At 41.4% G+C, this 26,208-nt stretch overlaps 1 protein-coding gene and 1 long non-coding RNA gene across 5 annotated transcripts in view; one reads left to right on the top strand and one right to left on the bottom strand.

The window, feature by feature from the left end:
- Positions 1-17,859, bottom strand: part of LOC118358029 (ras GTPase-activating protein 1-like) — a 58,117-nt gene extending 40,258 nt beyond the window's left edge. For 2 of the 3 annotated variants that reach the window (XM_035735399.2, XM_035735400.2), the window contains exon 1: positions 16,402-17,859. In XM_035735399.2, coding sequence (XP_035591292.1) covers positions 16,402-16,931 — 530 coding nt within the window. In that variant the 5' untranslated portion in view covers positions 16,932-17,859. The remainder of the gene's footprint in view (positions 1-16,401) is intronic. The other variant, XM_052478528.1, reaches the window with a different exon arrangement.
- Positions 16,867-21,984, top strand: LOC118358031 (uncharacterized). 2 transcript variants are annotated; one of them, XR_008078802.1, is made up of 5 exons: positions 16,867-17,015; positions 17,270-17,308; positions 18,890-18,964; positions 19,462-19,586; positions 20,823-21,984. It is a non-coding gene; the product is annotated as an uncharacterized LOC118358031 (long non-coding RNA). The 2 variants fall into 2 exon arrangements; XR_004820404.1 differs by lacking the exon at positions 16,867-17,015 and having other exon boundaries at positions 17,173-17,308.
- The last annotated feature ends 4,224 nt before the right edge of the window (positions 21,985-26,208 follow it).

Raw genomic sequence — 26,208 nt, 5'->3', positions numbered from 1 at the left:
TGAAATCAGACTCTGTGGCTGGATTAACATGAAGTTGATCTTTAAAATGGTGTACAATACTTGTATGTTTGAATTTTAATTATGAGATTTGTTTGAATTTGCCGTCCTGCAATTTCACTGGATGTTGGCGAGGTGGAAGGAACATTATGTGGATATATTTCAGCAAAATCTCAAGATAGCAGTCAGGAAGTTAAAACCTTAGTACATTTACATTTAAGTCATTTAGCAGACGCTCTTATCCAGAGCGACTTAGTGATCCCTTCACGCGCCAATCCCGTTAACGGGATTGATTTGACAAGACCCAGTGAAATAGCAGCGTGCCAAATTCATGAACAGAAATACTCATTATAATTCACAAATCATACAAGTGTTAAACACCAGTGTAAAGCTTGGTTGCAAATGGGTCTTCGAGATGGACAATGACTCCAAAGTTGTGGCAAATTGGCTTAAGGGCAACAAAGTCATGGTATTGGAGTGGCCATCACAAAGCCCTCACCTAAATCACATAGAACATTTGTGGGCAGATTTGAAAAAGCATGTGCGTGCAAGGAGGCCTACAAACCTGACTCAGTTACACCAGCTCTGTTAGGAGGAATGGGCCGAAATTCACCCAATTTATTGTGGGAAGATTGTGGAAGGCTACCCAAAATATTTGAACCAGGTTAAACAAATTTATAGGCAATGCTACCAAATACTAATTGAGTGCATGTAAACTTCTGACCCAATTGGAATGCGATGAAATAAAAGCTGAAATAAATCTCTATTATTCTGACATTTCACATTCTTAAAATAAAGACGTGATCCTAACTGAGCTAAAACAGGGAATTTTTACTAGGATTAAAATGTCAGCAATTGTGAAAAACTGAGTTTAAATGTATTTGGCTAAGGTGTATGTAAACTTCAACTGTGTATGTGGCATACACACACACAAAATCAAAATAGCACATTTACACAACTACTCAGACCCTTTACTCAGCATTTTGTTGAAACACCTTTGGCAGCGAAAACAGCCTAGAGTCTTCTTGGGTATGACGCTACAAACCTGGCACACCTGTATTTGGGGAGTTTCTCACTTTCTTCTCTGCAGATCCTCTCAAGCTCTGTCAAGTTGGATGGGGAGCATCGCTGCACAGCCATTTTCAGGTCTCTCCAGAAATGTTTGATCAAGTTCAGGCTCTAGCTGGGCCACTCAAGGACATTTATAGACTTTCCCGAAGCCACTACTGAGTTGTCTTGGCTGTGTGCTTAGAGTCGTTGTCCTGTTGGAAGGTAAACCTTCGCTCCAGTTGGAGGTCCCGAGCAGGTTTACATCAAGGATCGCTCTGTACTTTGCTCCGTTCATCTTTCCCTCGAGCCTGACTAGTCTCCCAGTCCCTGCCGGTGAAAAACATCCCCACAGCATGATGCTGCCACCACGCTTCACCGTAGGGATACTGCCGGGTTTCCTACAGACGTGACGCTTGGCATTCAGGCCAAATAATGCAATCTTGGCTTCATCAGACCAGAGAATCTTGTTTCTCATGGTCTGAGAGTCCTTTAGGTGCCCTTCGAAAAACTCTGAGCGGCTGTCATGTGCCTTTTACTGGAGGAGTGGCTTCCGTCTGGCCACTACCATAAAGGCCGGATCAGTGGAGTGCTGCAGAGATGGGAGAAACTTCCAGAAGGACAACCATCTCCACAGAGGAACTGGAGCCATGTCAAAGTGACCAACGGGTTCTCTGTTGCCTCCCTGATCAAGGCCCTTCTCCCCCGATTGTTGAGTTTGGCCGAGCGACCAGCTCCATGAAGAGTCTTGGTGGTTCCAAACTTCTTACATTTAAGAATGGAGGAGGCCCATGTGTTCTTCGGGACCTTCAATGCTGCAGAAATGATTTGGTACCCTTCCCCAGATCTGTGCCTTGATGCAATCCCTCCCGAGTGCTACGGACAATTCCTTCGATCTCCTGGCTTGGTTTTTGCTCTGACATGCACTGTCAATTGTGGGACCTTACATATTTACATTTACATTTAAGTCATTTAGCAGACGCTCTTATCCAGAGCGACTTACAAATTGGTGCATTCACCTTATGACATCCAGTGGAACAGCCACTTTACAATAGTGCATCTAAATCTTTTAAGGGGGGTGAGAACAATTACTTTATCCTATCCTAGGTATTCCTTAAAGAGGTGGGGTTTCAGGTGTCTCCGGAAGGTGGTGATTGACTCCGCTGTCCTGGCGTCGTGAGGGAGTGTGTTCCACCATTGGGGAGCCAGAGCAGCGAACAGTTTTGACTGGGCTGAGCGGGAACTGTACTTCCTCAGTGGTAGGGAGGCGAGCAGGCCAGAGGTGGATGAACGCAGTGCCCTTGTTTGGGTGTAGGGCCTGATCAGAGCCTGGAGGTACTGAGGTGCCGTTCCCCTCACAGCTCCGTAGGCAAGCACCATGGTCTTGTAGCGGATGCGAGCTTCAACTGGAAGCCAGTGGAGAGAGCGGAGACAGGTCTGTACATAGACAGGTCTGCCTATCCAAGTCATGACCAATTCATTTACATTTACAAAAAGGTGGACTCCAGTCATATTGTAGAAACATCAAGGATGATCAATGGAAACAGGATGCATCTGAGCTCAATTTCCAGTCTCATAGCAAAGGGTCTGAAAACGTATGTCAATATAGCAGTTGAGTCCAAATTTGAGATTTTTGGTTACATCAGGACAAAAGACAGATTTCCACCGGTCTAATGTCCATATACTCGTGTTTCTTAGCCCAAGCAAGTCTCTAATTCAACACGCAGTCTCCTCTGAACAGTTGATGTGTCTGTTACTTGAACTCTGAAGCATTTACTTGGGATGCAATTTCTCGGGCTGGTAACTAATGAAAATATCCTCTGCAGCAGAGGTAACTCTGGGTTTCCTTTCCTGTGGAGGTCCTGAGAGCTAGTTTCATCATAGCGCTTGATGGTTTTTGCAAAGTTCTTGACATTTTCCAGATTGACTGACCTTCATGTCTTAAAATAATGATGAACTATCATTTCTCTTTGCTTATTTGAGCTGTTCTTGCCATAATATGGACTTGGTCTTTTACCAATCCACAAATTAGTGTGCCTTGTTACAAGTTAATTGAAATGCATTCCAGTTGACTACCTCTTGAAGCTGATTGAGAGAATGCCAAGAGTGTGCAAAGCTGTCAAGGCAAAAGGTGGCTACTTTGAAGAATATCAAATATATTTGTTTTTAAAACTTTTTTTCGTTACCACATGATTCTATAGTTGGTCTTCACCATCATTCTACAATGCAGAAAATAGTAAAAATACATTTAAACCCTGGCATGAAGTGTCCAAACTTTTGATTGGTACTGTACATATATTCTAAAAACGTGTTTTCGCTTTGTCATTATGGGGTATTGTGTTGATTAGGGAAGACGCATATTTTTATTCCATTTTAGGAATAAGGCTGTAAGTTTACCAAATATGAAAAATGTCAAGGGGTCTGAATACTTTCCAAATGCACTCTCTCCCCTTCGCATAGAGTTTATCAGGCTGTTGACTGTTCATTAGCTGTCTGGTCTCAGACCATCCCGCAGGTGAAGATGCAGGATTTGGAGATCTTGGGCTGGCGTGGTTATACGTTGTCTGGGGTTGTGGGGCCGGTTGGACGTACTGCCAAACTCCCTAACAGAACGCTGGAAGTGGTAGATAAAAGAGAATTACATTCTCTAGCAACATCTCTGGTGGACATTCCTGCAGTCAGCATGCCAATTGCACGCTCCCTCAGAACTTGAGACATCTGTGGAATTGTGTTGTGTGACAGAACTGCACATTTTAGAGTGGCCTTTTATTGTCCCCTGCACAAGGTGCATCTGTGTAATGATCATGCCGTTTATTCAGACAACAAACTTCATTTAGCAACAACTAAAGAACTTTCAACCAGCATCCAGGCAAAACCAGACAAAGCTGAACACTGCAATACAAGCTGCATTTAATTTTAGTGGCACGGCTTGTGGTTTTTCAGTTGTGGCATTGCAGAAATTTCAAACGCTAAGGCCCAGGAAATTAGGCTACATTCTTAATAAGGCTCTCCGAGGCCTACACTAATTCTAATTGTTGGGATTACCAATCACCAAATCTTTGCAACGACAGACAAAAAAGTGAATTGTTATAAAGGACTGTCTCAACAAGGGGATAGGTATGTGACTGGATACTTGCGCCTTTAGGAATTCCACTGGCACCACATGTCAAAAAGGCAATTAGAGAGTGTAGGTGCTCAATTAGCCCTTCAGCAAGCAACGTTTTCATGACCAACTGCTTATCTGGCAAACTCAATCACACACCCGCTGATCTACAATGCCTTCATAAAGTATTCACACCCTTGATTTTTTGTTACAGCCTGGATTTAAAATAGATACTTTTTAAATTTCACTGGTTTACACACAATAGCTCAATGTCAAAGAGGAAATGTTTGACATTTTTACAACATAATTAAAAATGAAAAGCTGAAATGTCTTGTGTGAATAAGTATTCAACCACTGTTATTGCAAGCCTAAATAAGATCCGGAGTAAAAATGTGCTCAACAAGTCACATAATAAGTTGAATGGACTGTATGCAATAGGGTTTCACATGATTTCTGAATGACTACCTCGTCTCTGTACCCTAAACATACAGATAATTGTAAGGTCCCTCCCCCGTGCAGTGAAAAAAAAAAGACTCAACCACAAAAACCAGGGAGGTTTTCCAACGCGTTGCAAAAAAGGGCACCTATTTATATATATATTTAAAAAAGCAGACACAGAATATGCCTTTGTGCATGGTGAAGTTAAGAATAACACTTTGGATGGTGTCTCAATACACCCAATCACTACAAAGATGCAGGTGTGCTTCCTAACTTAGTTGCCTGAGTGGAAGGAAACTGCTCAGAGATTACACCAAGAGGCCAGTGGTGACTTGAAAACAGTTACAATTTAATTGCTGTGCTAGGAGAAAACTGAGGATGGATCGACAATATTGTAGTTACTCCACAATACTAACCTAATTGACAGAGTGAAACATATTCCAAAACATGCATCATGTAAGGCAGTAAAGTAATACAGCAAAATAATGTGACAAAAATGATTTTGTCCTTAAAACAAAGTGTTATGCTTGGGACAAATCCAATATAACACATTACTGAGTACCACTCTCCATATTTTCAAGCATAATGGTGGCTGCATAATGTTATGGGTTTGCTTGTAATCGTTAAAGACTGGGGAAACTCAGGATAAAATAATACAGAGGTAAAATCCTAGAGGAAAACCTGGTTTAGTCTGCTTTCCACCAGAAACTGTGAGAAGAATACCCCTTTCAGCAGGACAATTTTCTGAAGCACAAGGCAAAATCTACACTGTAGGTGCTTACCAAGAAGACAGTGAATATTCCTGAGTGGTCAAGTTGCACTTTTGACTTGAATATGCTTGAAAATCTATGGCAAGACTTGAAAATGGTTGTCTAGCAACATATTTGACAGAGCTTGAAGAATTTTGAAAATAATAAAATGGGCAAATGTTGCACAATCAAGGTGTGGAAAGCGCTTAGAGACTTACCCAGAAAGACTCACGGCTATAATCGCTGCCAAAGGTGCTTCTACAAAGTATTAACTCAGGGCTGTGAATACTTAGGTAAGATATATTTCTGCATTTCATTTGCAAACATTTTCAAAAACATGGTTTTCACATCATCATTATGGTGTATTGTGTGTTGATGGTTTAGAGAAAAAAATGGAATTCCATTTTGAATTCAGGCTGTAACACAAAACGTGGAATAAGTCAAGTCGTACCAATACCTTCTGAAGGCACTCCCCCCCCCCTATGGGGAAACAGTTTACGACTCAAAATCCTCTTTAATCTTCATGGAAACTCAAAATCAACAGCATGTTTCCTAGTGCCCTATTTGTTTTAGTTCAGGCACATGGACGGTGTTCTCGGAGGTGGGGAGTGTGGCATTAGGGCTCCTGACGCCTCCCTTGCCTTCTTCGCTAAGCAGTTGTTAGCGTGAAACACTGATCCCACCATTGTTGATGAATAAGCCTCTGTTGTACAGGAGGTGTGATCGAGTCGCCCTCTCCGTGGTGTGCTACAAAGTGCTATGTTTAGCAGACTCACACTCTGGAAGAAAGAGTACGGAACCATGTCCAACTCTGTGAATGATTACCACCTCACTCCCGGCCTGCATGTTGGTGCCAGCTAACATGACACAGAGGAATAGCCTACACGTCCAGTCATGGAGCCTGATCACAGGACTCACAGAGAGGGGGGGGGCTAAGAATCATAGAATGTGACAGACCACGGAACAGTAGATAAGCTGCAAATAGCAGGTCACCTCAAAATTGGAAAGCTTGACGACAGGCAGTGCAGAACTAAGGGCCACGTTGCTAGCCAAGTAAACAGACCTTCTCAACTAGCTAGCTAACCTTAGCTAGCTATATGCCTTATCCTAACGTTACAATGTTACTTTAGTTTGCAAGTCCATATATATGGATATTGTTGTACTTTCTTTTATAGACTTATGTTGGATCTTATTTTATTTCAACCAGGGGAGAGCCAGTCTCCAAATAGAGCTTTCCAAATAGGATAAATAAACATTGTCACTGAATAAAACCATTGCCAGTTCATCTTCTAGATCCATATTCCTAAAGCGTCTTAAAGTAGGAGTGCTGATCAAGAATCAGACCCCCCCCCCGTTTGTAACTTCTTAAATATGGTTTGTGGTAATTTTCACTTCATTCTTAACCCTATCCTGAAGCAAGCAAATTCAAGAAGAAACCTAGCCAGCTGATTTCCCGTCATGTAACAGGACAATATCTCTATGTCTTGCTGGGTTAATCACCTCTAGGTCTGTGAGGGACATGAAAGAATGACTGCTCAGAAATTAGGCTATTACTATCTGTATATGTGTTACATGTCCAAATGCAACTGAATAAGAAAAGTAAGTCAGTGGTGTTTAATTTCAATTGTTAACATTATGGATTTTTTTTCCAATTATTAATTCATCAAGAAGCTAAATTAAAAGTTATTTTTACTTTGTTACAGTAGAACAATGATACATGGGGAAGTTCTACAGATAAAAGCAGATAAAAAGTTGTACTGATAAATACAAACAGAACAATAAATGTTTAGTGACAACAGTTGATTGAGCCTAATCCTGACAGGGTTTGACTGTCAGACTAAGCCAACCACATCCCAAGCTAGCCTGGCGCCTAAAGCTGTTTCAAATCACAACGGGAGCATTTCTCCACTCCAAGTTGGACCTCATCCACCCCCACAACTCACTGTACTTCACTTTTGAGAGAATGTTTCTTTTAAAACCAGGAAATGCTGTGAAATCTGCCAGGTCTGGTTTTGAACAGCTCTGCCTCCCTGACAACCTCCACAAAAGCTCAAATGTCCCTGGTCGGTAAAGCAGCATGATGGACAGCAGGTAGCCTAATGGTTAAGAGTGTTGAGCCTTTAACCAAAAGGTCTCTGGTTCAAATCCCTGAGCAGACGAGGTGAAAAATGAATGCCTCCAACTCAACATCTGGTTTCCATCAAGTCATTGAGTACACCAATGGACTTGCTAATACTGTCTGCTGCTTGCTCAGTCATGTTTGGACCCAGGCTCTTCAAAATTGACTTAAAAGAAGTTGAGGTGTTCCAAGTCAAGAGTGATATTCTTTCCCTTCCCATTCCAGAACCAAGTAAGACTGTGCCAACCAAGGGCAAAGACTTGCAAGGTCAGTAGACGGGTACTGTAGGCATAATGGCTTTGACCATAGGCCTTGTAGAACAGAGCTACAGTGTAAAACCTCAACCTCTCCCTCCTTTACTGCATCCTGTATGTTGGACAGGAAGAAGGGGTCTTGTTTTGTGGTCCCCCTCACTAGACCCGGGGCGTATTCATTACGTAAACCATTTAAGAACCAAATGGAACAAAACAGGGGGGGGGCCTTATTTGAATTTGTCCAATAGAAACTTGTTTGCATTAACTGCTCCTATAGCAGCATCAACACCAACCCCCTCAAGAGCAGCCATTGTTATAATTTGACTTCAGCGCCCAGTACAGGTGCCACTCGTTGATTATCTGAGGAAGTTGATTGGTTCCGCCATATGGTGGACGGAAGGGGGGGCTCAAAGGGTTTGAATCTGGTCATGGCCAGACTAGGCTTGGGTGATATACTGTTTCCCAGCGTATTTCAAAATGCCAACGGTATGATTTTCAAAATCCTACAAAATAATTTTAAAAAAATTATGCACAAAACTATTTTAGGGCAACAGGGCTCTTGATCCAGGAGGGGATTGGATGTCTCTGTTGTAACCTAGAAGCTTGATATCTAGCAACTTAGTTTGCGAACCAAATGCCAGTGGTGGGAAAAAGTACCCAATTGTCATGCTTGAGTAAAAGTAAAGATAGCTTAATAGAAAATTACTCACAAAAAAGTGTGTCACTCAGTAAAATACTACTTGAGTAAAAGTATTGTTTTAAATATACATAAGTATCAAAAGTATATGTAATTGCTAAAATATCAAAAGTAAAAAATAAATCATTTCAATTTCCTTATATTAAGCACACCAGATGGCACCATTTATTTTCTAAATTTACAGATAGCAAGGGCCACACCAACACCCAGGCATCTTTACAAACTAAGCATTTGTGTTTAGTGAGTCCCCCAGATCAGTGGCAGTAGGGATAACAGTGGATTTTATTTTGAAACGTGTGTGAATGACACATTTTCCTGTCCTGCTAAGCATTTTGGGTGTTAAGGAAAATGTGTGGAGTAAAAAGTACATCATTTTCTTTAGAAACATATAAGTTGTCAAAAATATAGTCAAGATACCCCCCAAAAACCCTACTTAAGTAGTACTTTAAAGTATTTTTACTTAAGTACTTTGCGCCACTGACAAATGCGTAGCTGGAGCCCTGGATATAATTTATTTGAAAATCATGCCGTGGGTATTCCGAAATACTCCAGTATACGGTTTATCGCCCAAGCCTACTGCATATAGAGAGAAAGCACTGGGGGCTCCCAAGTGGCGCAGCGGTCTAAGGCACTGCATCTCAGTGCTTGAGGCTTAAGATATCACACAATGTGTCGATTTAAATGTTTTGTATTTTCCTGCAACTTTCTGAAACAGCACAGGAATGCCCGTCTATATACGTAGAGTGAACAAATACATCTGCTCAGTTGCGGTCATTTATTTTTATTTTTCCAAAGGTTGTCCTCATCAAGTTCTTACTTAGTAAACAATATTTGTGATGAAATTGTTCATTTTGTCATTATACAAGGTTGGTAGCAACATGTGAAAATCATTGAGGAAATCTGTTGCAGCACAAGTCAACTACAAAATGCAATGCTTTCTCTGGGCTGGATGGCTAGTTAGCAACCAAAACGTAGCTACACACAATAATACCAAAGTCAATATCAGTGTTACGCACGCCTCTTGGAGGAGGGAACACAATGCCCTGCTACACTCAACTCCCCGTGGAGTGAAAGAGGTATGTGACTGTAGTTACGGGTAAGGGTGACAGAGAATTTTACCGTTAACAGGGAATTTATTCCTTCACACAGAAATTTGGGGAAAAGAGGTATGGACAGAACCAAAGCAAAGAAAGTAGAAGTTAGGACTCTGACTCTAAACTCTCCTACCTACCCACAACATACCTAACTAGCACCACCTGGCGCACTAACCAAAATACAGGGGATGGTCCGCCCAGGTCTTACCTAGGGTGCATAGACAGAGTATATAATAAAGGTATATGTATGCCCACAGGCCTCTTGCCTAAACACTCCCAAGGTGCCTTCCCCTTCCCCCCTGGGAACAAAAAGAGAATAATACTAACTTAATGTGAACAATTTCAATAATCAAAACACAGTCCTTATGATAAAAACATAACTCAGCAGGACCGGCTACAAAATACTTTACAAAAAAAACTGTGCGCAACAACCAACACAGGACATACTAATAAGCTCTCTCTGAGCAAAGCAACACTGGCTTTTATACAGCTGGCGAAAGACTATGTAATTGCAGACAGCTGTATCCCCTGACGAGAGGGCGGGGTCAGCTCCACTCTGCAATGGGGCCAACCAATCAGCTGCTTGGGGAATCCAGGAAGCCATTTCCTGAAATACATACAAACAAACCCACAACACAGAAACTGGGGAACCTAACACGCCCACCCCAAAACCTGCAAACTTACAGTTTGCAATAACAAAACCCAACAGTTACAATCCTCAGTTACTAAACCCGTGATAGAGCATTAGCAACCACATTCGCCGAACCCTTCACATTGTGAATCTGTACATTGTATGCTTGTACAATAAGAGCCCACCGCATAAGGCGGTATAGGAATGTAGTTAGTCTCCATCTAGCCAGTGCTATGTGCGAACACTGGACTGGTGCCAAAATGAACACACGCACTTGATACAAAGACACCATTACTGTCTGGGCCTATTATGTTAGTGGGCTTATTTCATTAGTTTTCCGAGATATGCAATCTGCAAGACAGTTGGCGCAGATCTATCATTTGGACCATGTGTTCATGATGAGATAAGATTCTAATTTAGCTCGCTAAAAACAATGTGTGTAACTAAAACGAGAGCAGAAAGCATTTCCCTGCATGAGTATTTGTTAACCCCTTGGAGCATAATGTGTTAAAAGTGTGTTTTTCATTCTACAATATAGCTTCAGATATAATCGGCATCGGACCCAAAAATCCCATATTTGTCAGGCTCTACCAAAAACCTTCTTAATTAAAATGGTAACTACAAAGTAGTCTATGCCTGCTTGGCAGAATTATATCCAGAATTTTGCATCAATCCAGTGGCCATTTGTTTTTCAAACTCTGCAATCACATGACACTACAGAAACAATGGTTTCTTGCTGGTGCACACTTGCATTAAAAGGGTAACTATACACAAACATTTATTTTTCCAGGGCTCAAAATTGGTCTGCTGATGTGGTTTAAGCATAGTTGTGGACTTAATAGAACAATTTAGTTGTTTTTCTAAAAAAAAATACATATTTTGAGCGCGAAGAACGTTAACCTAGAAAAACTAAAACAGAGAAAATGGAATAAGAGATTTTATAGCATCTTAACTGTGCACTTGTCTGCCTGTTTTTCAGATGATGCATCATCCATGGGACGGCACCACTGCTTCAGACAGTCACCTCTCCACAGTGGATTAGTGGCGCATGTGGATAAGACCCGCGTCTTAACTGGGTCATCATTTCGTGGCAAGGGCGGAATCCTCTCAACTACAATGTCCTCAAGAGGCGTCGATTACACTGCCAGGGATGTTAGGATGTCCAGCCCTGAGAGTGACAGTGTAAGGAGTCACCTATGGACCTGGTGTGTGGACGGATGGTGTGTCACCACTCTAAGGCCCTGGTCGACAGTGTGTGCACTTCAATCAGCGAAGGTGTGCACATCAATCAACTTGATAAACAGTGCTGATAATTCCACTTGGGCTAGATAGCTAAATTAGCCTACAGACAACATTTTGTCATTATTAATGCTGTTACAACAACAAAACAGTTTTGGTGAAACCGTGATGTATTACAGGATTGGATGTTGCATGCAATTTCAATGTTGTTTGAGTTGCTTTGTGTATTGGCAAAATTGTTTGAGAAAATGTCACTGCAACACTGCATCCATGTTGCTTCAAAGAACCACCAGTCAAGGCGAGCTCCCCATCCACTCAGCCTACTAGCTCACCACCCACTCAAGTCTGTCTTTTCGGACTTCCTGGTAGTTTAACATGAGAAAAAAAAAAAAACTCTTACATTTTAGGGGGGGAACTATACAGTGAATTCGGGAAAGTATTCAGACCCCTTGACTTTTTTCATATTTTGTTATGTTACAGCCTTATTTTAAAATTGATTAAATAGTCCCCCTCATAACACCCTATAATGACAAATAGCGGTAAGCTCACAGAACGGGACAATGCCGTTGAAGGTTGCTCGTAAAAATTGTCTGTCCTCGGTTGCAACACTCACTACCGAGTCCCAAACTACCTCTGGAAGCAACATCAGCACAAGAACTTAGTCGGGAGCTTAATGAAAGGGTTTCCATGGCCGAGCAGACGCACACAAGCCTAAGATCACCATGCAAAATGTCAAGCGTCGGCTGGAGTGGTGTAAACCTCACCGTAACTAGAGACTCTAGAGCAGTGGAAATGTATTCCGTGGAGTGATTGATCACTCTTCACCATGTGTTAGTCCGATGGACAAATATGGATGCCAGGAGAACGCTACCTGCCCGAAAGCATAGTACCAACTGTAAAGTTTGGTGGAGGAGGAATAATGGTCTGGGCTGTTTCTTGATTTGGGCTAGGCCCCTTAGTTCCAGTAAAGGGAAATCTTAACGCTACAGCAAACAATGACTTTCTAGACAATTCTGTGCTTCCAATTTTGTGGCAACGGTTTGGGGAACACCCTTTCCTGTTTGAGCATGACAATGCCCCTCTGCATAAAGCGAGGTCCATACAGAAATGGTTTGTTGATATTGGTATGGAAGAACTTCACTGGCCTGCACAGAGCTCTGACCTCAACCCCATTGAACACCTTTGGGATGAATTGGAACGCTGACAGAGCCAGGCCTCATCGCCCAACATCAGTACCAGACCTCACTTATGCTCGTGGCTGAATGGAAGCAAGTCCCCGCAGCAATGTTCCAACATCTAGTGGAAAGCTTTCCAGGAGGCTGTTATAGCAGCAAAGGGGGAGACCAACTCCATATTAATGCCCATGATTTTGAAATGAGATGTCCGACGAGCAGGTGTATACATACATTTGGTCATGTAGCATTTAATGTTTTATCAGAATAAGATAGAGACTTTTAAGGCATGAGCTAAAATGTGTTAGGGCCTCAACTATGTGTCAACGATAAGTGATGATGGAAAATTGCTGACTGTAGCAGATCTGTAGTGCTATGCTACATTGACAACAATAAATATGAAATTAGCCAAAGAAGCCATAATGCTTAATGCAAAATAGTTTATCGGAGTCTTGATGTTGAATTGCAACGCACTTTGTTTTGTCTGACGAGACTGTGTACGTACGGTAGGGTAATTTGTAACCTTTGGCACAGCATGTCACACCAGGCACAAAGCCTTAACATGCTAGTTTACAGTGGCCAGGTCACCACAACTCAACCCACAGACCAGATAAAGAGGACTTGTGTTGCAGCAGATTCCAGTTGTGTGAAATGTCCCTGTAGTTGATTAAAAAATAAATTAAAAAAACAATTCTGACGTCTCTCGTTGTGGAAAAAAAAAACAAGGGTAAAAAAAAAATGTCCCATTCATTACACGTGACATTGTGTCACTGGCGCCCCTACAGAAAGGGATATAAAGGAAATTGTGGTGAAACCACTGGCGTTGGGCTAAACATTTATTTTCATTGCTTGTAAGCAGTGGATTTCCAGTTGGGCTGCTTCCAAAGCGTTGTTCATCACAAATGTAGAGACGAATGGGAGCTAAAAAGCTGGCCTTCCCCCTTCCTCTGCAATCTGACAGGGAGATATGTAGCTCCTAAAATAAGAGCTGATTCCACACTTCAGCCCCAGTCACTTCCATATCTCACAGCGTGAGGCCAGAAATGATAAAGCTCAGCACTTCTCTAATGAGACTGTGACAAACGCGAGTGCCACAAGCACACACACTACAAAGAAAATATACATAGGGCTATATGATTGTGTAGGGAAACTTGGACTTTTAAATTTCTTAAACATTTACCATGTAGGCCTACCTATGTTTGTCCTCTGTTGTAGCGTGCTTTTTTGTTTGCTGAAATTACAACCACCGACTGTTCTTATTGCTATTGCTCTAAGATAGAAACTCAGTGTGAATATGCCAATTCAATTGCAAGAAGGAAATAGTCAGTGGTTTTAATTGATTAACGTTTTATCTAAGAAATGTGGATTTCAGCAAACAGACACGCAACAGAGAACAAACATATGTACAGTTTAAATAATTTACATTTGAAGTATCGACTGCATATTGACTCAAAGAGTCTGTTTTTATTTTATTTTAAACTCTACATTTTAAAAAAAAGGACTTCTACGCCATCATATTTTGTACCTTTACACGATCAATGTATGTTTCATGGCGGAATTATACTGTCTGTGGTAGAATTTACTTAAGGGGATAATCCACCACAAACCACTAATTCCTATGATTAACAGTGGTAAAGAGCCTTAAATAACACTAATATGTGAAAATAATTATTTGTGAAGAAATTGTTCATTTTGTCTTTATATAAAGTTGGTAGCAACATGTGAAAATCATTGCAGAAATCTGTTGCAGCTCAACTACACAATGCAATGCTCTCTCTGGGCTGGGTGGCTAGCTAGCTACAAAACGTAGTTACACACAATAATACCAAAGTCAATATCAGCATGTGAAGTAGCTAGCTAGCGAGCTGTAAAATCGCATAACAAACTGGACTATCTATTTAGGCGTCTATTTCACAAGAGTTCAACTGCAGTTCGCCTCTGCCCAGTGCACAATACACAGCTAATGCAACAATGGCCCTTCCCCAGGTTACCCACAGGGTGCTGTGCGATATGGTACTTGAAGGAGAAGCCGTTTAGACACCGTTTAGATTGAGCACATCTAAGCGAAATATATACTTTGTCAAGATGATATAGACCGATGGATGTTTTTAGACAAGTATGCCCATACCCTCTATTGATTTGGCGATCTGTAGTGCAGGTAATTGTTTTAAAAGCGTTATGAAATGTGATAGTGTGTTATCTCCAGTGACGAGAACCATGTAGCTATGACGCGTTCCTACACAATTTCCTGATTTCACAAATGGACCACTTAAAAGTGAAATCATAGGGATTGAATCTAGGCGTAAAAAAAAATTTGAATCACTTTTATGTCTGGCTGTGGATTATCCCTTTAACTCAGTGGAACTTGATGTGCAGCAGATTAATTCATGTAGAAATTAACTAATCAAATTTCCTTCTGTCAAAAATGTATATATTTTTTAACTAAGTTAAATAAACAACCACATGTAAAAAGTTGAAAGTTTATGTAACTGTCACTGTAGTTAAACTGGCCTGTTGGTTTGTTCCCTGCACTACACTGTTTACTGCTGGCTTAGGAGTTGGCAGAGAACCTCAGAGAAGAGAAATAAGCAGATGGGTGTACAAAGCTCCCTTCACTATACCAGTTATTTGGAAATAAAACTTTTGAATGTAAAGGGAATGTTTCATTTAGTAGTTAGAACAAACAACTCAAAGTGCTAAACTGACAACATTCATTTGGGAGGTACTGGTTCTAATTGAGTTGAAACATGAATACATTTTATCAATCGGACAATCATTTAAAATTATTATTTCTCAATTGTTTGTGTTTCAATAACAGAATTTTAAAAAGTAGATCTGTATTAATACTTTTTTACATTAAATGATCCGTTTCCATTAGGTGTAAACTATTGTCCTAAAATGTTATTGTCGATCCAAATATAATTTTGTGTGTAGTCTGAGCCCAACTCTGGATGAAATCATTGTGGAGTTCTTGGCTAGGCATGGGCTAGCCTTATTCAGGAGGGGGACATGTGAGATTAATTATTTCATGAGAACACCAATTAGAAAACCATAGTCAATAAAAAAAATGTAAAAAAGATGACCACATGATTCTGTTCCCCCCAATGGTGGAACAAACTCCCTCACGACGCCAGGACAGCGGAGTCAATCACAACCTTCCGGAGACACCTGAAACCCCACCTCTTTAAGGAATACCTAGGATAGGATAAGTAATCCTTCTCACCCCCCTTTAAGATTTAGATGCACTATTGTAAAGTGACTGTTCTACTGGATGTCATAAGGTGAATGCACCAATTTGTAAGTCGCTCTGGATAAGAGCGTCTGCTAAATGACTTAAATGTAATGTAAATGTGGATTAAAAGAAGATCATAATCGGTGCTCAGAATGATGAAGCAAAAATATTTTTGACAGGTGCTAGATAGGTTTCACAGGCTGGCCAAATAACTTTAGTGTGGCCTTGAAAGAAACGCATTACAATTATTCCGGGAATCATATTGCATTCATAATTGTAAGCAAGTGAACGAACTGGTTTAGTTGGGAAAATAAGTATGCAAATATTTCTCTACATTGAGAGATTAATGGTAATTCTTCTCAGGTATATACATTATTCATTACTTCGCTAGATTTGTGATTAACAACAACCTAGGTTAATGGAACACCCTGACATCTGCCTCCTTAATTTGACTTGCTGCCATTAGCGACATCAGCTGCAACAAGTATAATAGAAACTTGAGCACTGGTGATGGCCGCAGCAGGAAGGAAATATACCCGGGTCGTTTAAACATACTATTTTGGTTTTCGAACTAAGTGTCAATGAACAATACACAGAACAATTTGAGTGTATATAAAACAAATACTTACTGGTTCGTGGGCGGCGCTGAGAGGGGGAAGACCACCTCCTCTTCCTCGTATTCAGGTCCATCCTGCATGTCGCTTTCATCCACAGTTCCGAGTCCCCCGTAGCCTGGGGGCGGTGGGGGAGGTGGTGGCAGAGGGGGGAAGACACTTGACCCGTCGGGACCCACCGAGGTGGGTGACATCCGGATGCCGGGTCCCTCCGAGGTGGGGGAGTAGCACACACTGCCAATGGTCCCTGAACTTGTTCCTATAATAATTGCATGTCCGCCACTCCCTGTAGCGGACAAGGCAGGTCCGGCAGTATCTCCTCCAGACACGGGGTAAATCATACTTATATCAGGGGGGGAGTCTGGGGAGGTGTTCAACGGGTGGCGGAGGTTTGTTGCAGCTCCCTGGCCCAAATCAGTGACCCGCATTCTGGTCGGGTTGGGATAAAACGGAAAATGGGCCGTCTCTGGGCCTCCACCACCCGCCACCCCTTTCCCTGCCGAGACAGAGCCCGTATCGTCGCTACTGACCTCCGCTGCCATCATTTTCGGAAAATACGTAGAGGGGAATAAGTCGAGAAGGGAACCTGCCCTTCCCCTCTAGTCTTGCAGCACCCCCTCACTGTTTGGGTTGGTAAAAACAACACCAAAAGTTTATTGGAAAACAACACATTAACGGTAGCCAGCTAGCACTAGCTAGTGGTTAGCTAATAACGCAAACTCGTAAGCTAAACTCTAGCCAAAGCTAGTTAGCTACAGTAGCTAGCTATGAAGACACGAGTTTTCATGAGTTTAAAGTTCTACTAGAATTGCGGTTTTGAAAATAACGTTTAAATACCTGAAGGGAGAGGCAGATGACGTATTTAATTCCTTTTTTCCCCTAGTCCTGCCTGCTCCCTCGGCAGCCACCAGTCTACTTGTCGGTAAGTATTGTTTTATTGTCACTGCCTGTGTGTGCAATCCTGTATTGTGCTGTTGTTGTTTTGCTCCTACGGAGTTCCCAAATGTCTTAGGTTGCCACCACAAACGGCCCCTTCTGTCGCCTGAACCTCTGGTGGACTTAGTTTAGCCGATGTAGCCCACCAACTAAGCAAATTACAGCACTTCGTTCTTGCGTAAATTCGCGTTTCTTTCTCGATTACGGGGCTGGAGGCTTGCTGCCGCCGCTATTCGCTCCCTCCCTCTCCCCACTCTGCTCGCGCAGGCCCAGCCAAGAGAGTACCGAGTAATTGCACGACGCGAGCTGCATCCATTATATCTGCTATCGGTGGTGAGGAAGTGAAAAGCATTCTCGACACAGGATTAGACTACAATCCCTCCATTAAAAGGAGGGAAATATCATACCATTCACGTGATGAATGTGGCACGCCGCATGTATGATACGCGTTACCTTTTGAATAGTAATTCAGAACCAACCACACATTGTACGGGACCCTTTCAATGGTGATTTTAACTTGAGACCGCGTGCGCATGTTCACCATAGAAGCCAAAACATTTCCCGGGATTTATTTTGTGTCAACTTCCTGGGTTTTCATATTTAGATTTAGCATGATTTTTATAAAAGCATGCTTGAATTATGAATTGGTGAGCTGTTTAGACCCTGATTGTAATAGTTTCGTAGTCTCTGAGCTAGCTAAATTAGCAAGTATTGACAAAAGAATGTTAGTTACGGCAGCTCGCTATAAAAAAAACTGTTTTTTTTAAAGATTAACTAGCTAACGTTAGATGTAATTTCTCTGTTCCACTCTAGTCTGTGCCCACTCTGACTTCTCCCATCACTCGGGTGTGTTCAATAATTCCTTTCAATGTTGTCTCAAAATAATAAGTAAAACACTGACGGGTGAAATATATAATCAGATTAGCTAGCTACTTGTCATTAGCCTTTTAATTGGGAAATCAGCAGTTTCTACATACATCTTTGGACTTATAAATGAATTATATGTACCCATTGATTCTTGAAGAATATAACTAATGCCTTATGAGTTTAGTTCAACTGTCATACCCCCATTCTAAGATTGTTTTACTCCAATGTTTGTAAACAAAATAAATGAAAACACTGTATAGCATCAAGCAATATCGTGGATGGTCAGTCCTAGCTTCCATTGCTCTGTCTAAGAATTTGAGAGTGGTAACATTTCTCCAGCCCTGTCAAATACAGTATATATATTATTTTTTTAACCAACACAGAGACATGGAAGAAACTTAATTGCAGCTTTAGTGCTTTTCATTAACTTCATATTGTAACCTGCAGTAGGCTATCTATGTGAGTGAAGTACAATGAAAAGACTGGTTCCAACTACCCTGGCCAAGGGCTGTTGGTCTTGCTGGCAAAGGCTAATCCCCTGTCAGTTAGACCAAATGGCCTGAAGGCTCTTATTCAAAGACTAGGAAACACTTACTTATACCCATGGTACAATTTAATAGTTCATATCTTTGTTGTTGTTGTAGGAAGACACCTCATAATGGCTAACATCAGGGGCATCCTTGTGTATTATCATGAACAGGGTATGAAAAGGAGGTCCTTAGCCCTGGTGATGGAGGCTGCTGCAGCTACAGGACTACCTGTGTCTTTAGTTAAGGTATGAAATGGAGGGAAGAGGTGGGGCGTGAGACGAAGGGAGGTGGAATTAGAGACGTGACTATAAGGTTGGTGGATTTTGAGGGGTTAGTGGCAAGAGGGGATTGGGGGGACAAATTGATTTTGGGGAGAGTGGGGAAAGAAATACCCTGCATCCAGAAGTGTTCATACTTTCATTTCACCCACTGCATTTAAATGCATTGGATTGGTGCAAGCATAATGGGAGACATTCCACCATAGCACACAAAATTACTGACTGACCCCAGGCCAATTTTTTTTCTTTCCTAACCCCCTGTATTATTAGAATATTGGGGGGGGGGGGGACCAATCCACTACCTAAAACACTGCTGATTAGGGAAGATCAGGCAACAGTGTTAACTCATGTTTAATTACTGTACTGTAAACAGCATTTTATCAACATAAAAGTTATACAGTGTTATGCTTGAATGTTTTTAGTTGACTATCATCTAATGACAATGCTTTCCTTTGACATTACAGAACTGGATTTGTAACTATGGGTGTTCACTTAATACCTCCTGCAACACCTGGCGCCGCAAAGCTGCTGGTTATAAGTGCAGTGTCTGCCTATAACTTGTTTTGCGCAGAGCTGCTGAATGGGAAAGGTATGTATTCTCGGATTAATGTTTATTAATGTTTATACATAAAAATCTAGTCCTACATTCTGATGTGAAATGTTGAGAATTGCTCTATCACTTTCACTTCTCAATTCCATAATGCGTCTTTCCACAGTTGTCCTATTTTAGTCAGAAAAATATGATATATTCCTCATTTCAAATAAGACTGTTTCCTGCTGGATGTTTTTAAAGGGGGTTTTAAGTAAGAGTTTTATTTAAACAATGGTATTAATTCATTTTAATTTGGCGGACGCCTTTCAGGACACTCAAAGACATCTTACATTAAAAGTAGGCCTACATCAAATGAAATGTGGTACATAAAGTCATAAAATGAAGTGTGTCAATCAACAGTGCAATATAAAATAGAAACAATCTAAAATCAAAGGACCAGACAAAATAGGACAGATAAAAAGAGGAGGGAGGGGTTGGGAAGAGGATACAAACCCGATTTAGGGCAAGGGTTTGGTTTAAGGTGGTCGGTTACCCAGTTTAGGGTAAGGATTTGGTTTAAGGTGGTGGGTTACCTGGTTTAGGGCAAGGGTTTGGTTTAAGGTGATAGGCTACCCAGTTTAGAGTAAGGGTTTGGTTTACGGTGGTAGAGGTACCCAGTTTAAGGTACGGGTTTGGTTTAAGGTGGTAGAGTTTGGAATAGGAGCTAAAGGCCCGGGCACCCATGGTGGAATGGGGGGAGACAAGGAGACCAGCAGAGGAGGAGCGGATGGAGCGGGAGGGGGCATAGACTCGGAGAAGATCAGAGAGGTAGGTTGTGGAGAGCTTTGTAGGTGAGGAGGAGGATTTTAAAGTTAATACAGGATACCACAGGGAGCCAGGATTGGTTTGATGTGTTCAGTTGATCTGGTGCTGGTGTGAATTCTGTCAGCAGTTCAGAACCAGTTGGAGTCTATTGATGAGTTTGGTGGGGATCTGGTGAGGAGAGTGTTATAGTAGTCTAGTCGGTGTCACGTTCTGACCTTAGTTCCTTTGTTTTGTCTTTGTTTTTGTATGGTCAGGGCGTGAGTTGGGGTGGGCAGTCTGTTTGTTTTTCTATGTTCTGCCTCTTTTGCAACTTCTGTTGCTCGGGAAAGCCTCTGCGGCAGTGTCCACTAAAACAAAGAAAACAGGAAATGTTAGGAACATCGCTAGAGTCAACCAGCATCAAGTAAATTAATAACAGTTTCAGGTGTACTGACGTTGCCTCTGGCGTATCTTTTTCCCACGGTGAAGAAGTGCATCAGTCAGGAGGCCAATCCGATGGGACGACGTCATTTCTTTGGGGACCTTCCCAAAGCGCCTCAGATACAACCACAGCCTCTCCATCTGCTCCCCATCTGCCAGGCCAGCACCTTCAACAACAGAAATATACTTTCATTTTGCATGCAATGTCATACATTAAGATGAGATTGATGTTCTTGCCTCTCATCCGCTCCTTCATCGCTCGCAGCAGGTAGACTGCATTTGACAAACTACAGAAGAGATATATCCTTTATTTGCAAACTAAATTAATCAAACACTGGAAAGGAAAATGAAAAAAAAACTCATTACTGCATCCCACCTTTCCCCTCTTTTCATGTTCAAGAAGTGAACCGGGTGCTCATGCTCGCAGGAAACGCCCAACACTCCTGTCTCGTCCAATTTGGGTTTGCACCTGATGGCGCTGTCTGCTTGAAATCCATGGCAACCCTAAAAATAAAATAAAAATCATCAAGTATAGTACAGGTATAACGCACTGGGCTGTTGCCTGAAGCAGATCACACACAGTGGTGCCAGGTTCAGTGCCTAAATGGATGTTGCATGAGACAACCGATTATATTGCATTCAACATACACAATACCAAAATACTGTCTCCAAACAGATGAAGTGGAGGGATAACTGCACCATTTAAATATGAATTAGTGGCGACCTTTTATATCATGAGTTCAAATAATTCTAGATTTTGTCACATTCTCTTCCAGTCGTGCATAAAGTAACAATGGAAGTTATCCTTAAAATGTAGTGCATATTACGTTCGGGCAGTACCCCTGTTGGTGATATGGGCTTACAAATGAATCGATCCACATCAGCTTGGTTTGCAAAGTACTTTTCCTTATGTTTTGGTTGCTGATAACTTGATCCAGACTATTTTTTTCCTAGGCAAACCTAAAAGCCCTTTCGCTGCTACCACCACTGTTCCATTGTCCTTTAAAGAGATGTCAAATATACTTGCTTTATAGTTTTTGGACCCCAGGAAGAGTAGCTGCTGCTTTGTAACAGACCACGGGGATCCCAGTAAACAAATAAAATGAAAGACTGGAGGTCTGTTAGTCTGTATAATTGTTTGACAAAAATGGAACAGAGATGTTTCTAATAGATCATTTCTGTTTATTAAAGAGGGAGACATCACAATTGATATATTAGGCCTTAAATGTGTTTTTTTGGGGTGGTTAAACAAATTAAATAGGCCCAAAACATACAACAAACCTTGGGACAGAGCGGGTACTGGGTTCCATCTGCAATTTCTGGGGCCAGACTGTGCAACATATCAAGTTCCGACATAGCAAATTCATCTTCACATACAAGTAGCACATGGTTTCTGTGACAGATCTGTACATCAAAACAGGAATTTGGTTATTAACTTTTGCAGGCAAAGTAGACATAGTATAGAATCAGATTATAAAAGTGATTACTTATTGTCCTATGAGGAACATTTTATGACAGGCTGGTTATCCGCTTGAGTAGTGAGCAGACCACTGCTGATCATGCACTCGGCCTGAAAGAACAAAAATAGTTAGTCATGAAAAGTTCCAATAAAAAGAATGGAGCAAATAATACACTTTTTCCAATGTAAATATAAATTGTTTTCTTTGACATATTTGTGATGCCTAACGGCACAATCCGCGGTCAGGAATTCAGTTTCACCATCATTCGTGGTCAACAACATAGAACACTTTGCATTTCACAAAGTAAACATACCCAACAAGCTTAAGAAGTTTAGTTGGTGAAAAATACATGGAGAAATAACATTACCTCTGAGTGCACTATCGTTAGCATTGTCCCAGTCTTAACAGCCCATAGGGCAGAAGCCTATCTCCTGTTCAGTAGTGTGAGGCAACTTGATATACAAGTACAGTATACCCCTTGGACAGGACGCTCGTCTACCGCAATGCCTTACCCCGAATCCATTTGCTTAATGTGGAGTGCCAAGCAGAGATACATTAGGTCCCGCTTTTTAGAGTATTTGGTATGACAAAACTGGGGATCGAACCCAACCTTCCAATCTCAGGGCTGACACTAACGACAAGACCACTGAGTTGATGGGTGCATTCAGCATTAAATAAAAAACATCTGCTGCTGTAACTCAAAACGGATGTTTTATGTTTTCTCCTTTAATGATTTGAGGGCAATCGCTTACCAAAACTGTCTTGTTCACTTTTAATATCTGCAAAACCCTTTATTCCGAGTTGTAAAGGGGTGGCCAACCACATAATTAAACTCAGCAAAAAAAGAAATGTCCTCTCACTGTCAACTGCGTTTATTTTCAGCAAACTTAACATGTGTAGTAAATATTTATATGAACATGACAAGATTCAACAACTGAGACATAATCTGAACAAGTTCCACAGACATGTGACTAACATACATTTAATAATGTGTCCCTGAACAAAGGGGGGGGTGAAAATCAAAAGTAACAGTCAGTATCTGGTGTGGCCACCAGCTGCATTAAGTACTGCCCATGGCTGACGTTGTTGCCGATGATGTCTGGTGAGGACCTGCCTTACAACAGGCCTACAAGCCCTCAGTCCAGCCTCTTTCAGCCTATTGCGGACAGTCTGAGCACTGATAGAGGAGTTGTGCGTTCCTGGTGTAACTCGGGCAGTTGTTGTTGCCATCCTGTACCTGTCCCGCAGGTGTGATGTTCGGATGTACCGATCCTGTGCAAGTGTTGTTACACGTGGTCTGCCACTGCGAGGACGATCAGCTGTCTGTCCTATCTCCCTGTAGTGCTGTCTTAGGCGTCTCACAGTACGGACATTGCAATTTATTGACATCAGTAAGGTATCATATATTTCACCTGGATTCACCTGGTCAGTCTATGTCATGGAAAGAAATGGAATGTTTTGCATACTCGGTGTATATCATTTAGAAATGCAAACAAAATAGCCTTGAACAAAATTGCCTTGAAAAACACTTAAAAGCTTATGTAGAGATTAAGTTGAACGATTTTTATTTACTGCATTGTTGTTTAAGGGCTTGTAAGTAAGCATTTCATTGGAATTTCTACACCTGTTGTATTCGGCGCATGTGACAAATACGATTTCATTTGATTTCATTTTGATTTGATATTACTTACATCAAATACCCTCAGAAGTCTACTGTGGTAGAGTGAGCACTTATGGCCTTCTCTTCACCTCCAGTGCCATTCGAAAGCAAACGGAAGGGTCCTTTTAAATTGACCATCCTTAAGAGGAGGTTAAGAGTTTGAGCTTGGTTTCAATGATTTAGCAATGGCTAAAAAGCATGACCTGGTGAAAATAAGTAAGTTGTGGGTGGAAATATGTATCAGATAGAGAAAGACAGCGAATAAATACATTTTGTTGATCAGTTTAAATGCAACTGCAAGGGCCTCAGACACTGACCATTTCACTTAACTGATGAAACATTGTCAATGATAATTACCTGCCAGGTCTCCAGGTAGTGCACAATGTTCTTGTCTTTATGGGTGGCCACCAACCAGTAAGAGAAAGAGCAAAATATTGTCTCAGCCCCACAGTCAGTGGACTGCCATACTATCTCTGTCTCGATCCCACACACGGGGCACATGGATTTTACGGGGGGGGGGCGGTACATATACAGGGTACATATACAGTACCCCCCCATATAGATATACAGTACCAGTCAAAAGTTTGGACACACCTACTCATTCAAGGGTTTTTCTTAAAAACAATTTACTATTTTCTACATTTTAGAATAATAGTGAAGACATCAAAACTATGAAATAACACATATGGTATCATGTAGTAAGCAAAAAAGTGTTAAACAAATGACAGCTTTGCACACTCTTGGCATTATCTCAACCTTCATGAGGTAGTCACCTGGAATGCATTTCAATTAACACCTAATATACTGGTGTGTGAGGAAATTCATGTCCTCCAACTCATCAGAACTCTTGCAGCATGAACTTGTCCACCCAATCAAATAATCAGAGAAAGCATAAGCTACAGCTAACTAGCACTGCAGTGCATAAAATGTGGTTAGTAGTTGACTCAAAGAGAGAGAAAAACAATAGTTTAACAGTTTTGATCAAAATGAAGGAGAAGCAAGAGAGCGATCGATTTTTTTCAGTTTCAGTTTCACTTACTTAGCTAGCAAATGCCGCTAGCTAGTTTAGCCTACTCAAACACCCTGCTCAAACAGAGGGACGCTATGTTAGCTAGCTGGCTATGACTATTCAACACAACACTTTGAAATCTTCCAAGCCAAGGTAGTGTAAGCTTTTGGTTTCACTAATATATTGCCACCAGGGCCCACCGATGTAACTGCTAAACTGGTTACTGACTATACACTGAAACATTACTGCATGATTGTAGCGGGTTTGCTAACGAGTTAGTTCTATTAGCTAGCTATGTTGTCTATGACATTATTTTAGATAATATGGTGGCAACAATGTATGCCGTGTGTAGCGGTTATGATATGGTTTGCTTGGATTTTTTTTCTTCACCTGGTCACATACAGCTGATGTGTTGTGCATTGAAGTCCACAAACGAAAGTGAAAAGATGAGAAGAGGAGGAGAGTGCATAGATGTGAGAAGGAATTCAACATGGCTGCTATGAAAGTGAACTGTGTGCTCAGTGGTGTATTCATTCCGCCGATTCTGGTGAAAAACTTTTCTTAAACTGAAGCAAACGTAACGAAACAGGGATAAACATACCTGAGTTTGACCAATAGAAACTCTTGTTTGCAAAGGTTGGACAAATGATTACACCTATAACAGCTAGATGCATGCAAGAGTGTGCAAGGCGGTATTGAATGTGTCACTGTCTGTCACCTCAAATGGTTCTCTTTGTAGCAACCTCATGATGGGTATAGGGGAAATTTGAGTATCATGTAGTAGCCTAAACCTATCGATGTTACATTGAACTGGGAGAATGGAATATGAATGACAGCCATCCAAAATGCTGTAATAGAAGTAAGGCCATGCTCATGAGATTTTTTTTGTCCTCCCTCATCATAATAGGCCCTGACTACCAATGAAGCACATATTCTTCCCATGACTCTCTCTTGGTCTCTGCCAACTCACAGGAATCCTCTCAGTATCCCTCACCCTATACCATCTTCTTCTACTCTCTTCACTGCTTTGGCACACAGCACTTTCTGTCCTACTCTAACCCTGGCAGTCTCTATTTTATTCTATTTCTAATCTGGAATAGTTTATTATTGTTCTCAGACTATAATATACATTAAATGTAGGCTTAGTCTAGCTAGTATTTCAATAATTAAGCCCTCAGGCATTGTTTTTGTCAGGGGTATTCCTTAAAATCTAGTAAATTAATTCCAGCTGTATTAAACACAATGCTGTCTTACACTGACCAAGATTAGTACAATGTACAGTATATGGTTCATGTTACAGGAGTG

Source organism: Oncorhynchus keta, chromosome 25 (assembly GCF_023373465.1).
Source record: "Oncorhynchus keta strain PuntledgeMale-10-30-2019 chromosome 25, Oket_V2, whole genome shotgun sequence".
Lineage (NCBI taxonomy): Eukaryota > Metazoa > Chordata > Actinopteri > Salmoniformes > Salmonidae > Oncorhynchus > Oncorhynchus keta.
The sequence above is the reverse complement of the archived record's forward strand: the minus strand, read 5'-3'. Positions and strand labels throughout refer to the sequence as shown.